Source organism: Scylla paramamosain, chromosome 27, assembly GCF_035594125.1.
Source record: "Scylla paramamosain isolate STU-SP2022 chromosome 27, ASM3559412v1, whole genome shotgun sequence".
Taxonomy (NCBI): Eukaryota; Metazoa; Arthropoda; class Malacostraca; order Decapoda; family Portunidae; genus Scylla; species Scylla paramamosain.
The window spans coordinates 20,442,760-20,461,454 of NC_087177.1; the positions used below are offsets into that span (position 1 = coordinate 20,442,760).

The 18,695-nt window shown below is 44.3% G+C and overlaps 1 protein-coding gene across 1 annotated transcript; it reads left to right on the forward strand.

Moving 5' to 3' along the window:
* Positions 1–18,275: 18,275 nt before the first annotated feature.
* On the forward strand, positions 18,276–18,695 carry LOC135114304 (histone H3-like). Its single transcript, XM_064030213.1, has one exon. It carries the CDS (start codon positions 18,276–18,278, stop codon positions 18,693–18,695), a length of 420 nt encoding a protein of 139 aa, XP_063886283.1.

Genomic DNA, 18,695 nt, shown 5'->3' on the forward strand with positions numbered 1-18,695 from the left:
CCGTTCTGTTGCTGCTGTGGTAGACGGTCACTGTTCTTCTCCTAAATCTATTAATAGTGGTGTTCCTCAGGGTTCTGTCCTGTCATCCACTCTCTTCTTATTATTCATTAATGATCTTCTAAACCAAACTTCTTGTCCTATCCACTCCTACGCTGAAGATACCACCCTGCACTTTTCCACGTCTTTTCATAGACGTCCAACCCTTCAGGAGGTAAACATATCACGCAGGGAAGCCACAGAACGCCTGACTTCTGATCTTTCTAAAATTTCTCATTGGGGCAGAACAAACTTGGTATTGTTCAATGCCTCAAAAACTCAATTCCTCCATCTATCAACTCGACACAACCTTCCAGACAACTATCCCCTCTTCTTCAATGACACTCAACTGTCCCCCTCTTCTACACTGAACATCCTCGGTCTGTCCTTTACTTATAATCTGAACTGGAAACTTCACATCTCATCTCTAGCTAAAACAGCTTTTATGAAGTTAGGTGTTCTGAGACGTCTCCGCCAGTTTTTCTCACCCCCCTTAGCTGCTAACTCTGTACAAGGGCCTTATCCGTCCATGTATGGAGTATGCTTCACATGTCTGGGGGGGGTTCCACTCATACTGCTTTTCTAGACAGGGTGGAATCAAAAGCTTTTCGTCTCATCAACTCCTCTCCTCTAACTGACTGTCTTCAGCTTCTCTCTCACCGCTGCAATGTTGCATATCTAGCTGTCTTCTACCGCTATTTTCATGCTAACTGCTCTTCTGATCTTGCTAACTTTTCTTTTCATTGCTTAATTATGCATTATGCCGACACTGCAGGTTACAATTGCAGATATTGCAAGTATTTTTGACACAATACAAGCACATCCAGCTAAACTATTGCTACAGTATAGAGAGAGTATTTCGATTACATACCTTTTTTTTCATCTTCTTTTCTTCGTTTTTTTTTTAATAAATATAATAATAAATAAATAAGTAAATAGGTATTGTCAAATGAAATCGTCGAGATTACGCAGGGGTTCCGGGCAATACTTGGATGGGTGACTACACAAGCCTCATCTGTCTGAGAAAATGAAAAATAAGAATAACAATAGGGAGAATGAACGAAAATTTTAAGTAATAAAGATAACAGTAAAAATTATTATAACAAGAATAAGAAAAATCACAATAAAGGAATATAAAAAAAAAGAAAGAAGCATCCCATGTCTTTCTTCCTAATTGTCATAGAAGGGTGAATTCTTTTGTATATTTTCCAACATTTCCAATATAACGATATGAATGGGGGAAGAAAGAATAAGAATAATAGAAAGAAGGCCTCCCAACACCTAGTTCTCCGGTCTTGGCCAATTAGCTAACGGCGGGATCAGCGCAGTTAAGCAGGGGGTATGGGCAGAACTTGGATGGGTGACCACAAAAGCCTCATCTCTCTGAGAATAGAAAAAAATAGCAATAAGAATGAGGAGAATGAACGAAAAACGAAAATAATAAAATAACAATAACAACTATAATAAAAATAAGAAGATTAAGAATAAAAAGAACAAAAATAAAGGAAAGAAGTAATAATATATCTCTATTGCTAATTGTCGTAGAATTATAAATGAAGGGTCAATTTTAGTGCATATTTTCCAACATTTTCAGCACAACAATGCAACAACAATACAGGAAAGAATAAGAATAAGATAAATAAGCCCTTCCAACACCTTGTTCTCCACTCTTGACCAATCAGCTGACGGCGGGATCAGCAAGGTTAAGCAGGGGGTCCGGGCAGAACTTGGATGGGTGACCGCACAAGCCTCATCTCTCTAAAAGTAGGATAAATAAGAATAAGAATAGGAAGAATAATAAAAAAAAATGAAAATAATAAAGATAACAATATTAATTATGACAAGAATAAGAAAAAAATAGAATAAAAAGAATGAAAAAAATAAGAATATCACAACTTTCTTGCTAATTGTCTTAGAATTTTAAATGACATGTCAGTTCTGCTGTATATTTTCCAAGATTTGTTATGAATGAGGGAAGAAAGAATAAGAATAAGAATAAAAACAAGAACAAAATGAATTAGACTAACAATAATGATCACATCTTTCATGCGGTGACTGCGTGGGCGATGAGCCTCACTGGACGTTTCTGACCAATCACAAGGCAGAGTTGGAGTCGTGGGGCCCACCCGATTCATATATAAAGGGATTTTGTGGGAAGCACACTAAACAGGCACACTGACGGGACTTGCTGAGACTTGCGCTACTTGCGCTACTTGCGGCGAGACTCACTTGCGAGAGAGAGAGAGACGCAGACGACTGGAGACTGTTGAATGAGAAGGATCAGGATCACTTACTTTGTGACTGAAACGTCTGTTGCTTTCACCTCGTACCTTCCTGCTTGGTGTCACTGACTCTAGGGTTGTGGCACCTTGCTGGCCCTGGTGCTTACCTGTGCTTCCTTCTTTCTCACACCTACCTGTGGGGTACCACTGGCTCCTGGGCTGTGGTACCTTGCTAGCCCTGGTGTGCACCTGCACAAACTGAATCCTCCACGTCCCACTCAGACCACTGCCTTCCGGTCACTCAGCTGTATCTCCACCTCCAGAGCTCCCAAGCTTTCAATCACCGTTGGTTGCCTGCACCTGTGTACCGGGGCTCTCCCACTGGGTAGAGAGCCCGCCCTAGTACAGTGCCTTTTCACCTCCAACTACATTTCCTTTTCGGCCATAGCGTCCCCCAGTGGGTGAAGGTGAACCCCGCGGCTTGCTCAAGGGGGGCCCTTAGAGGGCTGCCTTAAGCCCACTGGGTAGGTCGGCCAACAACTTGGCTAGTGTTAGGCGCGGGGTAGGGACACTGCGACGATTGTTAGCAATCGGGTGTCTGTACTGCCTTGCCTAGGTAGGCTCCTTCTTTTTACCTTCTTTTAGCTGTGGCAGTGTGTCGGGATTTTGCCCCCTTGTAGGTTTTATTTTATTTTTTTATGTATTTTGCATAAATTCCCAACAAAACTGTTTTTGTTTTGCTTGACCCTGCCTCTTACACAGGGTGTGTGACTGTGGAAGTGGGATTTTTTAGTTCTATGTTGTCTGGTTTTTGTTGTTTGGGGTTTTGTGTTGTGTTTGGACTGTGGTTGGAGGCATGTCATCAACATGGCTCGGGTAAAGTTTAAGTGCAGAGGCAAACAGGATAGAGAGAAAAAGGTAAAACTTCTTGAGCTTCTCTGCTCTAATGACATCAGAATAGTAGACATATTCGAAACACCAGATGGATTTGTCTTATTATTCGAGAATGATAAGCAGGCTAATAGTCTTCACAAAAAACATCATAGACATTTTGGCCAATAATGAATTCACCCCTGTTCTCTCACCGGAACTAAGAGTTATAAGGAGCGTAATCGCCTCCAGACTTAATGACTTAATATATGAAAGGAATGAGGATGAAATCAAAACAGAACTCATAAAATGCAACTCCTGGATAGGAGAAGATATTGACTCTGTCTTTAAATTCCCCAATTCATCCACTATTAAGATCACTTTCTCTCAAACAATTCTTGCAGAAAAATGTACCGAAAAGGGGTTACTTGCCTTTCGCCTGAGTATACCAGCTTACAACATTAAACAAGAGACCTTCATACCCATTAAGTGTTGCATGAGGTGCTATAAGCTAGAGGACCACACCATCAGGGAATGCAATAAAGCAAAAGATTTTAAGATCTGCTCAAACTGCAGTGAAGAGGGCCATAAATGGTTTGACTGTAAAGCAAAACATCAATGTTGTCTTAATTGCGGAGAAAACCACAGCACTATGGCTATGAAGTGCAACAAAAGAAAACAAATAATCAAAGAAAAAAGGAAACTCGAAGAAGAGAGAAACAAAATGACTTATGTAGGGGCAGCAGGAAGAAACAACACCACACACATACAGCAGCAACAGCCACAGACACTGCCAACATTTCACAGCACACCCATGATCACTAGAGAGGATCTTTTGAAAATACATACCTGCATTGCACATGCCCAACAGGCTGACACACAGAGACCTGGAATTTATGAGCATGAATTAAACAGAGCATTAACACTAAATAACTTACCTAATATTAAGAACCCACCACCACTAACAGAAACAGAAATACACACACATGAACAGACACAAGCAACCAAGACCCAGACACGTACACCAGGAGTAAAACCCAGGAAAATAAGAGGAATAAAGGAATCAGAGACAGAACAGACCATAGCCACACGTGAAGAACCAATAACAGAAGAAGCAACTGCTAAAGATAAAGAAATACAGAGTATGGAGGAGGAAATACTCCCAAAAGAAGCTAGTGACATAGGACTAACAATATATACACCCAAAGAAAGAGGATGGCCTCAAGAAAGATTCACTTTTGAAGAACTGATAAACGGAATTAATAGCAATAAATATAAGTACATATACACTGACTCCAGGTACACGGAAGAGGAGGTACTAAATATGATTAAGCACGACAGAATCATGCTGAAACACTGCTGGACCATCGTTGAAAACGATAACTTCCGTAAAATAAGATCGGGATTGTTGAAAGAAAGATCGCCTTTAACAAACCGAGACCCACGTACGAGTACAAAAAAAAACACAAAATTTAATAATATAATAACAGTTATACAACACAACGTACTAAATTGGAACACCAACAAACACTCAATAATCACTCACTACTTAGATATCAGTCCTGACGTCATACTCATAAACAGCCATGGGCTTAAAAATAACGAATCAATAAAAATCCCCGGCTACATATGCCATAAGATTAACTCAACAGAAGCCTTCAGTGATGGTTCAGCAGTGGCTGTGAAGTATGGACTTTTTCACAAATTTAAAGATGATTTCATTACTGATTTTATTGCAATAGAGATCAACACTTCACAAGGACCAATAATAATCGCCACAACGTACCTCCCACCTAGAAGACCATATCTCCCTTATCCAGATATCTTTAAATTAATAAACAATAATATTCCTGTCTATATCCTCGGAGATTTTAACTGCTCACATACCCATTTTGGCAACAGGAATAATAACACCGTAGGCATAAGCATATCAGGTCTTATGAATCAAGGCAAACTAATACATATAGGCCTACACTTCCCAACCTTTATTCGCCATGGATCTGCCACTAACCCTGACAAAGTTTTTACAAATAAACACTGCTATCATAACACTTTAATAGAACCCGGTAACGTAACTTCATCTGACCACATCCCTATAATACTGAAAATATCTTCCAGACCATTTTACACCAAACAGCACGAGACTTATCAATACAATAAAGCAGATTGGCAATATTTCAGAGATACGCTGGACATAAACACTCAAGTAAACACACTGAATAATTCCACACCAGAACAAACAGAAGAAGAAATTAATAAGTGGCTAGATAATGTAAAGGATGCAATGAATAAATCCATACCCAAGATCAGTTTTAAAAAGATATACCAGACAAGAATTACACCTCAAATAAGAGCCCTTGAGACAGCCTTTAACCAACTAAATAGTAATGCACATACAAATGGCTGGAACATCAATAATTACAGAGAATATGTAAGAATCAGACAAGAACTTCGGGACGAATGTAAGAGGGAGTACAACAGAAGATGGGAGGACAGCATAGATAATACAATACAGTTAAGCAAGGACACAAAAGCATTTTGGAGTAGAATAAAGCAACTACAGGGTAGCAATACTAAACACACTAATTATCTAGAAGACACTAACGGACACAAATATTACACTGACGAGGATAAATGTACAATCATGAAAAACACCTGGACTGACATATTTAGAATTACAGATGAAGAAGAAGCAAACTTTGACGCCATACACTCACAACACATAGACACATACATTGGCACACAGATACACAGGACAACACCACACAACACCTCAGACGCAGCAAGACTGACCACAGATTCCTTCTACACCAGACCAATACAAAGCGAAGAAATACAAAAAACACATAAAAAGAATGAAACACAAAGCCCCCGGTACCACCAAAATCAATAAAAAAGTCCTAGAGAAATGCCCAGAAAAGAGCATAGAACAACTTTGCAATATATTCAACGCAGCATTTTCATCAGGTTTTTTTTCCTAATGCCTTTAAAACAGCAATAATTAAGCTCATCCCAAAAGAAAATAAAGCACCAAAAAATCCAATAAATTACCGGCCAATTTCGCTCCTAGAGGTACCAGGCAAAATTTATGAAAAAATAATCCTAGGACGACTGAATGCATTTCTAATAGACAACAATGTCATCAAGGAAAGACAACATGGATTTAGACCCAAAAAAGGCACCTCCACCGCCATCGCTACATCCTATGAGATAATTGCAAATGCGCTATCTGACAAACACCAAGCAATAGTAGTACTCCGGGATGTAGCGAAAGCGTTCGACAAAGTATGGCACAATGGGTTAAAATACAAGTTACTTAGACTAGGACTGCCACCATTGATTGAAAAAACCTTATGTACATTCCTTGATAACAGAAAAGCCAAAATCTCAATAGGTAACAAGTTCAGCAGTGAAATTAATTTAATGAGCGGAGTGCCACAAGGTAGTATCATTTCACCAACATTATACACCCTATATACAAACGACTTACCAGAAGCAGGCCCAGGCACCACCGACATCATGTACGCGGATGACATCACGCAGATAATAACAACTAAGAGCAGATCCAAACACATGATGAAGCTGAGAGTAGAGAGAGAAATTGAAAGAATTAATAGGTTTGAAAAAAAATGGAAAATAAAGACTAGTGAGGCCAAGTTCCATATAATACCAATAGCCCAATATAAAACCCAACCCATTACAGTAAATGGTAGGATTATTAATACAAACCAAGATGGCAAACTGCTAGGATTGAAACTAACCACAAAAGGGATAACAGGCCATGCATCAGAGAGGATCAGAAAAGGGAAAGGAATAGTAGCAAACTTAAAAAGATTTACCTATTTAACATCAAAGCTCAAGGCTACACTAGTAAAAACACTCTTACTACCAGTGATCGAGTATCCCCCCATCCCTCTATGTGTAATATCTAAATCACAAAAAACAAAAATACAAATGGTAATAAATAAAGGGTTAAGATTTATACACTGCAATGAAAATCAAGTAATGACAATTAAGGAATTACATGAGAAGTATAATATAACACCATTTAACATTTCCATCTATAATAAAACAGTCAAAACCTGGCAAACAATACAACATACCGATGAAGAACACTACCATGAACTAACAAGGCAAAGGGTAAATAAACACAGCTGGTTCCCTAAAAGCAGCGAGGTATTGCATGCACCACCACCAGTACCGATATACACCAGCTAAAGCTTACACTAAACATGCACTACACTACAATACACCCGCAACATACTTCACACGGGCCGGGCAGCTAGGCTCCTCTCTCCCCGCACTCCGCGCCCTGAGTCGGCGGTGAGCTGTAGGGTCGAGCTGCTCCCCTACCAGGAGCTCGCCGTCGAGGGGTTTGCCTCTGGTAAGGCCTCGCTAGCCCAGCAGCGGGTGTGGGGAGGGAGTTGCACCTCGCCCTGAGTCGTCGGCACCCTGTTGGTGCCGGCGAGGGGAAGAGTGAGTGGAGTCCACACGTGACTCCACCCAGCGGAGCGACAGGGAGCCACGGCAGCGCTGACCCGTGCCATGACGTGAAGTTTAACAAATAAACAACACATCACAACATAACATATAACAACACAACACAACATTACTTTAAATATGTATATAACTTGCCTGGGATAGTACTCACCGGTGGTGCTGGGCGAAGGGGACTCTTTGTTGTGTATTAACCTGTAAAAAAAGTAGTGATTAGACTACTATAACCTAAAAAAAAAAAAAAAAAAAAAAGAAAGAAAAAATAAAGAAAGAAGAAAGTAAAACTCTTACCTTTTTTGACAGTCGAGCTGTTAGGGGCCTTTTTAGTTGGGTTTTTGTCTACGGACATCTTTTTTTTTTCTTTTTTTACATAGGATAGCTGTGGTTCTGTCAAAAAAAAAAAAAAACTTATTTACTACCTGTTTACATTGCACTTACCTGTTCTGTTCCTGTTGCACCTACCTGTTCCTGCTGTACTCACCTGTTCCTGCAGCACTTACCTTCAGCTCGTTTGTTCACCATTTCACCTGGGAAAGAAAAGACTAAAATTAGTAAAATGTCACCAGTAGCAAATACAAAAACAAAAATAAAATATTAGTCAAACAAGAGAAACAAGCAGCTATTATCCAATGTATATTAAAAATAGCTGTGTGGTCCAAGCCCACACTCTTTTTATCTCTTACTTTCTTTCACACTTCTCTTCCTACCCACTTTCTCTTTTACTATTTACTCTAATATTTCCTCCCACTTTCCTATCCTATCCTATCAAACTCACACTAAACACACTTCCTCCAACTCTGGTAGCAGAAGGTTCTCCCAGCTCCAGCTCCCAGCAGCAGCTAACCAACCAGCAGCCAACTTCGAAGGAAGAAGGTCCGCCTTACACTGAGCCGCCGAGTCACAAGCTCCGTCCCCCGTGTCCGGAAGGAACCAATAGGCGCCCAGCTCCGCTCCTGCTCTCACTCCTGCGTCCTTTAAAAGGCCGGCAGGAAGCAAGGCGCACACACTCGCCCACGAGCCGCCTAGAAAGGAGCATTTTCGCTTCCAACGACTCTACAAAAAAAAAAGGCTTTTGCCTGCTAGACAAAAAAGAATACCGATAGACAACCCGGCAGTCACTTCGAGGAGCCGCGGTCTTCCCTACGTTCCCTGTGGAGAGAGCCTCACCTACGGGTATCGCTGGAAGATCGCAGTAACTCACTGGTATAAGTGACTTTTGCCAACTGTTCCTCCTACTCCACCTTTCTTTTCTTCGTACCGGCGACAGAGTCAGGATCGGGCCTTAGGCAAGCCCGTTCCGCGCTCTTTAGCCACCGGGGCCTCTAGTGTTGGCTAGAGCAGTCTAGAGACACCCCGGGAGCGTACAATCCCTACCTCAGGGCTAGATATTCAGGGTCTCCTCTCTCCAGCTAGGATCCCCCTCGGGATATAGGTTCTAGGGCGACAGGAAACAACAATAGGTTGTTTATAGGCCACTCGTGGTTGTAGCACCCTAAAGGCTGTAGCGCCAAAAGGCTGTAGCGCCACTCACGCCTAATAACACTTTTCCACCACAGATTCTCTCCTACAGGGCTGCAGCATCATAGGGCCCGGCCCTATGATAAGATGGCCGCTCCACGCCCCCCTGACCGGACAATAAGGTACCGGATTAAAACTGCCAACATCCCTGCCGACCTCAGCAATGCCTTTTTTACCAGGATCCAGGTTCCCCACACAAAATACTTTAAATCTGGCCCTTACATTATCGTTGGTCTAGCCAGTGAGGCTGATCGCGAAAGACACACCACTCACCAGGCAAACGAAAACTTAAAACTCCTAGGTTACGAGCTTGTTGAGTCTCCAGAGGAAATATCCGCCAGGACCATCCTTGCCCGCCGTGTGGACGACTATTTACTGAAAAAAACTAACGACGATCTCCGAATGGAGATTGAAGCTAGAAACGAAACCCAAATTGAAGAAATACACGCAATCCCAAAAGCTCACATCATTAAAATACGTCTCCGGTCGAAACAACAGGCCGACCTCATCAAAAATAAAGGCATCAAAATATTTTCGCAAATAGTACCTTCTTATAACATTAATATTGAAGAATACAGACCGGTTACACAGTGTTACAAATGCTATAAATTCAGCCACCGCACTAACCAGTGCAAAGACACTGAACAGATCTGCTCTAAGTGTGCAGCTAAGGGCCACGACTACAAGAACTGCCAATCATCCACCTTAAAATGCATAAACTGTGAAGGGGAACACACAGCGGTCTCCTTTAAATGTCCCATAAAACGTGAGAGTCAGCAACAAAAAAACTCTCCAAAACCTACCCCAATTACAACTACCTATGCACAAGCCACCACACCCAATACTCCCCCACAAATTACTTCTAACACAAACACAAACACAAACTCAGAGAAACTTCTGCTTGCAGAAATTATCATAAAATATTCAATTCAGACCTCTTTTGGCGACTTAAAAAAGCAAGCTGAAAACATGAATTCCCTGCTTCAATATAACGGTTGCCCCACAATAAAGCTTCCACCAAACTTCCAACAAACCAACCAACAACACTTTAATCAACATTTCCAACAAAACGAAGAGATACACACTCCAACACCCCCACTTCAGCAACCCGAACTTACCACACCCAACGACACCAGTTCCCCCTCACCTAGGGACATGGGCTCCGAAGAAGACCCAGCTTCTGGGGAATCGCAGCCCCAGAAGTCCCCTCCAACACAATCCACTCCTACCACTACCAATACCAGTGCAATTACTTCTACCAACACAACCAACAACACCACAAAAAAGACTGACACAAAACGCCTGCTCACAAACCAACCCCAACCTTCACCCCCATCTACACGAACCGCATTAAGGAGTAGGAAAATGACCTAACACACTCAACAATGATCATTGTAGTACAACTAAACTGTCGCGGTTTCTGGAATAACAGACACCTTATCTCAGAAGCAATTCGATCTATCGATCCAGACATCGTCCTTCTGAACCACACAGGCACACCTCTTAAACCCATCAAACTTTACGGATACAACACACGCTACACAACAGGTACGCGCTATGATGGCGTAGCTATCATGGTAAAATGTACCATCAAACACATCCACATAACCGACTGGCCTTCAGCTCACTTCCTGGCCACCAAGATCGAAACACAACACGGGCAATTTCTAATCGCCACAACGTACAGCAGACCGGATACTGGGCTCCCTCTCACCAGCCTCAACAATCTCTTCAACCACACAAACCTACCAGTCTATATACTGGCAGACCTTAATGCCAGTCACACAGCATTTCGACAAAACAAGAACAACCAACACGGACACGAACTTCTGTAACTCACACAACTAAAACGCCTCCGTTTCCTTGGCCCTGACTTCCCTACCTACTATACCCACAATGGGTAAGGCAGGCCGGATCTCATTCTCTCCAATCGGCAGTCCCTACCTTTCCACCACCACATCTCCCACGGACCCCTCTGTGGTTCAGACCACGTTCCCATAATCCTAAAAATATCCTCCAACCCCATATTTATCCCATCCCCACCTGTCCCCGACTACCGCTCCGCCGATTCGGAGGGATTCAGGGAAACACTTACAGATCTACACCGACCAACACAGCTCGAAGGCCAACCATATACAGAAATAGACAGCGCCCTAGAGAAACTACACAGTGACATCCTGACATCAGCCAACAGACACACACCAAAGAAACAACACACAATTCACATAGACTTCAGATCCTCCATAAAAACACAACGACTACTAGTGTGCTACAGAACACGCTTTTTACAAAACATGAACAACCTCATTCCCATCTACAAAGACCTCTGCACCCTTCGCACACACATACTAAATAGCCTACAGGATGATCACAGCGCTCACTGGAGGACTCTAGTCTCCCGTATGGACGGAGCTCGCTGTAGAAACCCTACTCAGTTCTGGCACATGGTGCACAAGCTGAAGGGATGCCAGCGGGAAAGATTCGAGTACCTCCTAGTGAACGGTGATCGAGTCACCAACCCAGACCAGGTCACCAACACCTTCCAGACACACTGGCGTAACTCCTTCCACCCACACCCTTTCCCTCTTCATGAGCCCAGTATTGACAACACACACCATATCACCGATATTGTGCGCCAAAACCTGGCAAACACACTACCACATAACATTATACACTTAACACGACTTGACCCACAACACCCTCTCATCACACCCATTGAGGAGGAAGATGTCGCCAGGTTAATCAGGCACACTCCGCGGCGAGCCCCCGGCCCCTCAGGAGTCACCTGGCCAATGGTGCGGAGCCTTCCTCCAGAAATCATATCCAGCCTGACAAAAATATTCAATGCTTGCCTCGCCTCTGGATACTTCCCAAAGGCTTTTAAAATTTCAAACATCACCCTAATTGCCAAGCCCGAAAAAAACTCTCACTTACCAGAAAACTATCGCCCCATAAGCCTCCTTGAAATTCTAGGAAAAACATTTGAGCGTCTAATCAATTTAAGATTGAGAGCGTTCCTCGAAGGTAACGGATTGCTGGCACCACAGCAGTTCGGTTTCCGGAGGAACACCTCAACTGAGGACGCACTTAACAGCATAGTAGCCTACCTAAATTTCAACAAGCCATATTACAAGACAGCCCTCGTGACAAAAGATGTCAAAAAAGCTTTTGACACCGTTTGGCACACCGGTTTAAAATACAAAATTTGTAATAACTTCAATCTCCCTTTTTTAACACAACGCATCTTGTGTAATTTTCTGGAAAAGAGACAGACAAGAATCCGCCACCATGGCAACTTTTCGACATTTTATACCCCCCAGGCTGGAGTCCCACAAGGCTCCGTACTCTCCCCCACCCTTTTTAACATGTACACAGCTGACCTACCCTCCCAGCCCACAATGACTCACTAACTATTCAATACGCGGACGATGTTACGCAATTGGCCCGTGCCAGGTCGTTAGATCTCCTAACCGACAAAATTCAATGGGAACTGATGGCGACTAGCCTGTGGGACATGAAATGGCGAATTCTCTCCCATCCCGAAAAATCAAAAGTCACTTATTTCAACATTAAAAGAAGTCAGCCCCACCAAATCTCACTAAACAGAATTGATCCAATCCCCACCCCAATTCCCATCAGTAACAACAACAAAGTGCTTGGCCTCACCATAGATAAGCACCTCAACTTCAATATACATATAAAACAAAAAGCAACCATAGCCGCCAAGGCCCTGAGCAGCCTGGAAAGATTTCGCGACAGCAGTACAAAAACAAAACTTCACCTCTAGAAAGCTTTCATTCTCCCTCTCTTAACCTACTGCCCTCTTGCCCTCTCTCTCTCTGCTCCCTCCAACCTCTCTAAACTTCAGAAGGTTCAAAACCGAGCAATTCGTTTCGCTCTTGGGACGAAATGGTTCGACTTCCGAACCTCTCTCTCCATTCACGAGGAGTCCAACATCCCCCCTCTTAACATAACACTCCACAATAGAATCGAAAAACAACTAAGCTCCTTCTCCGCCAGACACACAATCACATACAATTTCATTACCAACCTCCCCCCAGCTTTCAGTCACCTGCCGCAGTGCAATCTCTTTGATCCTCCCACTGTGCCTTCTGAACCTGTCTTCTAATAATGGACTCCTCCTTTCTTCCCTTCACTATCTCCTTTCTCTGTACCACTCATGGTGTCTGAGTGGCATCATCATCGTTCTCTCATTCACGTGGGCGGGCCCGCGTGCCAACACCTAGTGGTTTTTTTCATATTTTTTGTCTTATGGTTTTGTATTCATATTTTTGTTTTTATGCATTTATTTTTTCTGTCTCGCAGCCTAGGTTTTAAGGTGGCACCGGACCGCTCCTGGGAAAGGGACGCGACAAAAAAACACCGCAATTAACATACCATGCCTCTGACCGAGGGAGTGGGGTCGTGTGCCAACACCTAAAGGTTTTTTTCATATTTTTTGTCTTATGGCTTTGTATTCATATTTTTGTTTTTTATACATTATTTTCTTGCCTCGCAGCCTAGGTTTTAAGGGGGCACCGGACCACTTCCAGAGAGACGGGGATAGCACGAACCGCACTCCTCCCACTGACGTCACGGCAATGGGGCCCCCGGCTGTCAGCATGACGTTCCGGTAGCGGTACCCACCGAGGCAGTTAAGGAGCGGCCAGTACTGATGATGGGGATGGTAACCACACCATTCAGTGGAAGCCACTTCACCCCCCACACAGAGGTAGTCGGGTGCGGCAAGGGCTGGGCAGGAAGGTAGTCAAGAGATGATGGGGCGGTTCCCTGGAAGCATCCATGCAGGAATCCCCATTCACCCCCCGCCACCAGCGACTTACCGCGTGCAAGCAGATGGTATTAGATTTGACCCCTCGTTGCGGTGAGGGAGCCTTTTCGAGCCTCTGTCATTGCACATCCTACCATCACGTCAATCATTATCACAAACCATCCTCACCCCCCCCATGCACATAACACCACGACATTTTTTATATTCTCTTTTTTTTTTTTTTTGGCAGGTTGGCCTTTTCGCAGGACGAGTAACAGGACACGAGAAGAAAGGACCGACAACGCTTTTTCATCCACCACATTACATCACACAATAAATATCCCGGCCATCACCAAATCACTCTACTACTATCCGTGGTTCGGAACCCAAATAAAACTGTAGGTCCCTCTGCTATACGGAAGTACTTCTTCCTCTGTCCTTCTTTGAACCAATAAAAAGCACAAAAAAACTCTTTTTACTCTGACTGTCCTTCACTCCTCTTTCACATCCTGATGGTGCAGGCTCTGGATAGTCTGGCCCCTAACTTGTGCGTGGTTTGGCCCGGGGATTTGGGTGCGTGGGCGGCGTCCGTGGCTCTGGCTGTGTTGAGCTTGGCTTGCTCGGTTGGTGGCGGACTCTCCTGCATTCCCCGATGAGGACCTTGTCTCCCTTGCCATCTTAGAATGAATATAACACGTTAAAAAAAAAAAAAAAAAAAAAAGATGTCCTTCATAATTCAAATTCCGCCTGGGTTAAGCCCCAATGACTATTTCTCCTACTACAATACCCTTCTTATCACCCCCCTATTCTTCCCACTATCCCCACTTCTCCCTCCCCATCTTTTCTCTCTTTGTTATGTTATGTTATGTTAAGCACACTACATAGTGACATCCTGACATCAGCCAACAGACACACACCAAAGAAACAACACAAAATTCACATAGACTTCAGACCCTCCATAAAAACACGACTACTAGTGTGCTACAGAACACGCTTTTTACAAAACATGCACAACCACATACCCATCTACAGAGACCTCTGCACCCTTCGCACACATATACTAAATAGCCTACAGGATGACCACAGCGCTCACTGAAGGAACCTAGTCTCCCTTATGGACGGAGCTCGCTGCAAAAATCCTACTCAGTTCTGGCACATGGTGCACAACCTGAAGGGATGCCAGCGGAAAAGATTTGAGTACCCCCTAGTGAACGGTGATCGGATCACCAACCCAGACCAGGTCACCAACACCTTCCAGACACACTGGTGCAACACCTTCCAACCACACCCTTTCCCTCCCCATGAGCCCAGTATTGCCCAAATACACCACATCACCGATCTTGTGCGCCGAAATCTAGCAAACACGCTACCACATAACATTATACACTTAACACACCTAGATCCCCAACACCCTCTCATCACACCCATTGAGGAGGAGGATGTCACCAGGTTGCTCAGACATACTCCACGAAGAGCCCCCGGCCCCTCAGGAGTCACCTGGCCGATGGTGCGGAGCCTTCCTCCAGAAATCATATCCAGCCTGACAAAAATTTTTAATGCTTGCCTCGCCTCTGGATACTTCCCAAAGGCTTTCAAAATTTCAAACATCACCCTTATTGCCAAGCCCGGAAAAAACTCTCACTTGCCAGAAAACTATCGCCCCATAAGCCTCCTCAAAATTCTTGGAAAAACTTTTGAAGAGCTTTCCTCGAATGTAACGGATTGCTGGCACCACAGCAGTTCGGTTTCCGGAGGAACGCCTCAACGGAGTACGCCTTTAACAGCATAGTAGCCTACCTAAATTTCAACAAGCCATATTACAAGACGACACTCGTGACAAAAGATGTCAAAAAAGCTTTTGACACCGTTTGGCACACCAGTTTAAAATACAAAATTTGTAATAACTTCAATCTCCCTTTTCTAACACAACGCATCTTGTGTAGTTTTTTGGATGAGAGACAGACAAGAATCCGCCACCAGGGCAACTTTTTGACATTTTTTACTCCTCAGGCTGGATTACCACAAGGCTCCGTACTCTCCCCCACCCTTTTTAACATGTACACAGCTGACCTACACCTCCCAGCCCACAATGACTCACTAACTATTCAATACGCGGACGATGTAAGGCAATTGGCCCGTGCCAGGTCGTTAGATCTCCTAACCGACAAAATTCAACGGGAACTGATGGCGACTAGCCTGTGGGAGATGAAATGGCGAATTCTCTCCCATCCCGAAAAATCAAAAGTCACTTATTTCAACATTAAAAGAAGTCAGCCCCGCCAAATCTCACTAAACAGAATTGATCCAATCCCCACCCCAATCCCAATCAGTAACAACAACAAAGTGCTTCTCCTCACCATAGATAAACACCTCAACTTCAATATACATATAAAACAAAAAGCAACTATAGCCGCCAAGGCCCTGAGCAGCCTGGAAAGATTTCGCGACAGAAGCACAAAAACAAAACTTCATCTCTACAAAGCTTTCATTCTCCCTCTCTTAACCTACTGCCCTCTTGCCCTCTCTCTGTCTGCTCCCTCCAACCTCTCTAAACTTCAGAAGGTTCAAAACTGAGCAATTCGTTTCGCTCTTGGGACGAAATGGTTCGACTTCCGAACCTCTCTCTCCATTCACGAGGAGTCCAACATCCCCCCTCTTAACATAACACTCCACAATAGAATCGAAAAACAACTAAGCTCCTTCTCCGACAGACACACAATCACATACAATTTCATTACCAACCTCCCCCCAGCTTTCCGTCACCTGCCGCACTGCAATCTCCTTGATCCTTCCACTGTGCCTCCTGAACCTGTCTTCTAATAATGGACTCCTCCTTTCTTCCCTTTCTCTGTACCACTCATGGTGTCTGAGTGGCATCATCGTCGTTCTCTCGTTCACGTGGGCGGGCCCGCGTGCCAACACCTAGTGTTTTTTTCATATTTTTTGTCTTATGGTTTTGTATTCATATTTTTGTTTTTATGCATTATTTTTCTGTCTCGCAGCCTAGGTTTTAAGGTGGCACCGGACCGCTCCTGGGAAAGAGACGCGACAAAAAATCACCGCCATTAACATACCATGCCTCTGACCGAGGGAGTGGGGTCGTGTGCCAACACCTAGTGGTTTTTTTTTCATATTTTTTGTCTTATGGCTTTGTATTCATATTTTTGTTTTTTATACATTATTTTCTTGCCTCGCAGCCAAGATTTCAAGGGAGCACCGGACCACTTCCAGAGAGACGGGGATAGCACGAACCGCACTCCTCCCACTGACGTCACGGTAATAGAGCCCTCGGCCGTCGGCATGACGTTCCGGTAGCGTTAACCCCCGAGGCAGTTAAGGAGCGGCCAGTACTGATGATGGGGACGGTAACCACACCATTCAGTGGAAGCCACTTCACTCCCCACACAGAGGTAGTTGGGTGCGGCAAGGGCTGGGCAGGAAGGTAGGCAAGAGATGGTGGGTAGGGGCCCTGGAAGCATCCATGCAGGAATCCCCATTCACCCCCCGCCACCAGCGACTTACCGCGTGCAAGCAGATGGTACTAGATTTGACCCCTCGTTGCGGTGAGAGAGCCTTTTCGAGCCTCTGTCATTGCACATCCTACCATCACGTCAATCATTATCACAAACTATCCTCACCCTCCCCATGCACATAACACCACGACATTTTTTATATTCTCTTTTTTTTAGCAGGTTGGCCTTTTTGCAGGACGAGTCACAGGACACGAGAAGAAAGGACCGACACCGCTTTTTCACCCACCACATTACATCATAAAATAAATATCCCGGCCATCACCAGATCACTCTACTACTATCCGTGGTTCGGAACCCAAGTAAAACTATAGGTCCCTCCGCTATACGGATGTACTTCTTCCTCTGTCCTTCTTTGAGCCAATAAAAAGCACAAAAAAAAACCCTTTTTACTCTGACTGTCCTTCACTCCTCTTTCACATCCTGATGGTGCAGGCTCTGGATAGTCTGGCCCCTAACTTGTGCGTGGTTTGGCCCGGGGTTTTGGGTGCGTGGGTGGCGTCCGTGGCTGTGGCTGTGTTGGGCTTGGCTTGCTCGGTTGGTGGCGGACTTTCCTGCTTTCCCCGATAAGGACCTTGTCTCTCTTGCCATCTTAGAATGAATATAACACGTTAAAAAAAAAAAAAAAAAAAAAAATGTCCTTCCTAATTTAAATTGCGCCTGGGTTAAGCCCCAGTGACTATTTCTCCTACTACAATTCCCTTCTTATCACCCCCCTATTCTTCCCACTATCCCCAATTCTCCCTCCCCATCTTTTCTCTCTTTGGTATGTTATGTTAAGCGCGGGCAGACTCAGCTGAGTGTTCGTTGCGAGTTGTTGTTACCACAACTATGGCACGTACCAAGCAAACGAGCCGTTTGCTTGGTACGTCCACTGGTGGCAAGGCGCCCCGCAAGCAGCTTGCTACAAAGGCAGCTCGCAAGTCTGCTCCAGCCACTGGAGGTGTCAAGAAACCACACCGTTACAGGCCTGGAACCGTTGCTCTCTGTGAGATCCGCCGTTATCAGAAGAGCACTGAGCTGCTTATCAGGAAACTGCCTCTCCAGCGCCTGGTGCGTGAAATTGCTCAGGATTTCAAGATTGACCTCCGCATCCAGTCCTCTGCTGTCATGGCTCTCAAGGAAGCTTCCGAGGCTTACCTCGTGGGTCTGTTTGAGGATACCAACCTGTGCGTCATCCATGCCAAGCGCGTGACTATCATGCCAAAGGACATCCAACTGGCTCGTCGCATCCGTGGCGAGCGTGCCTAA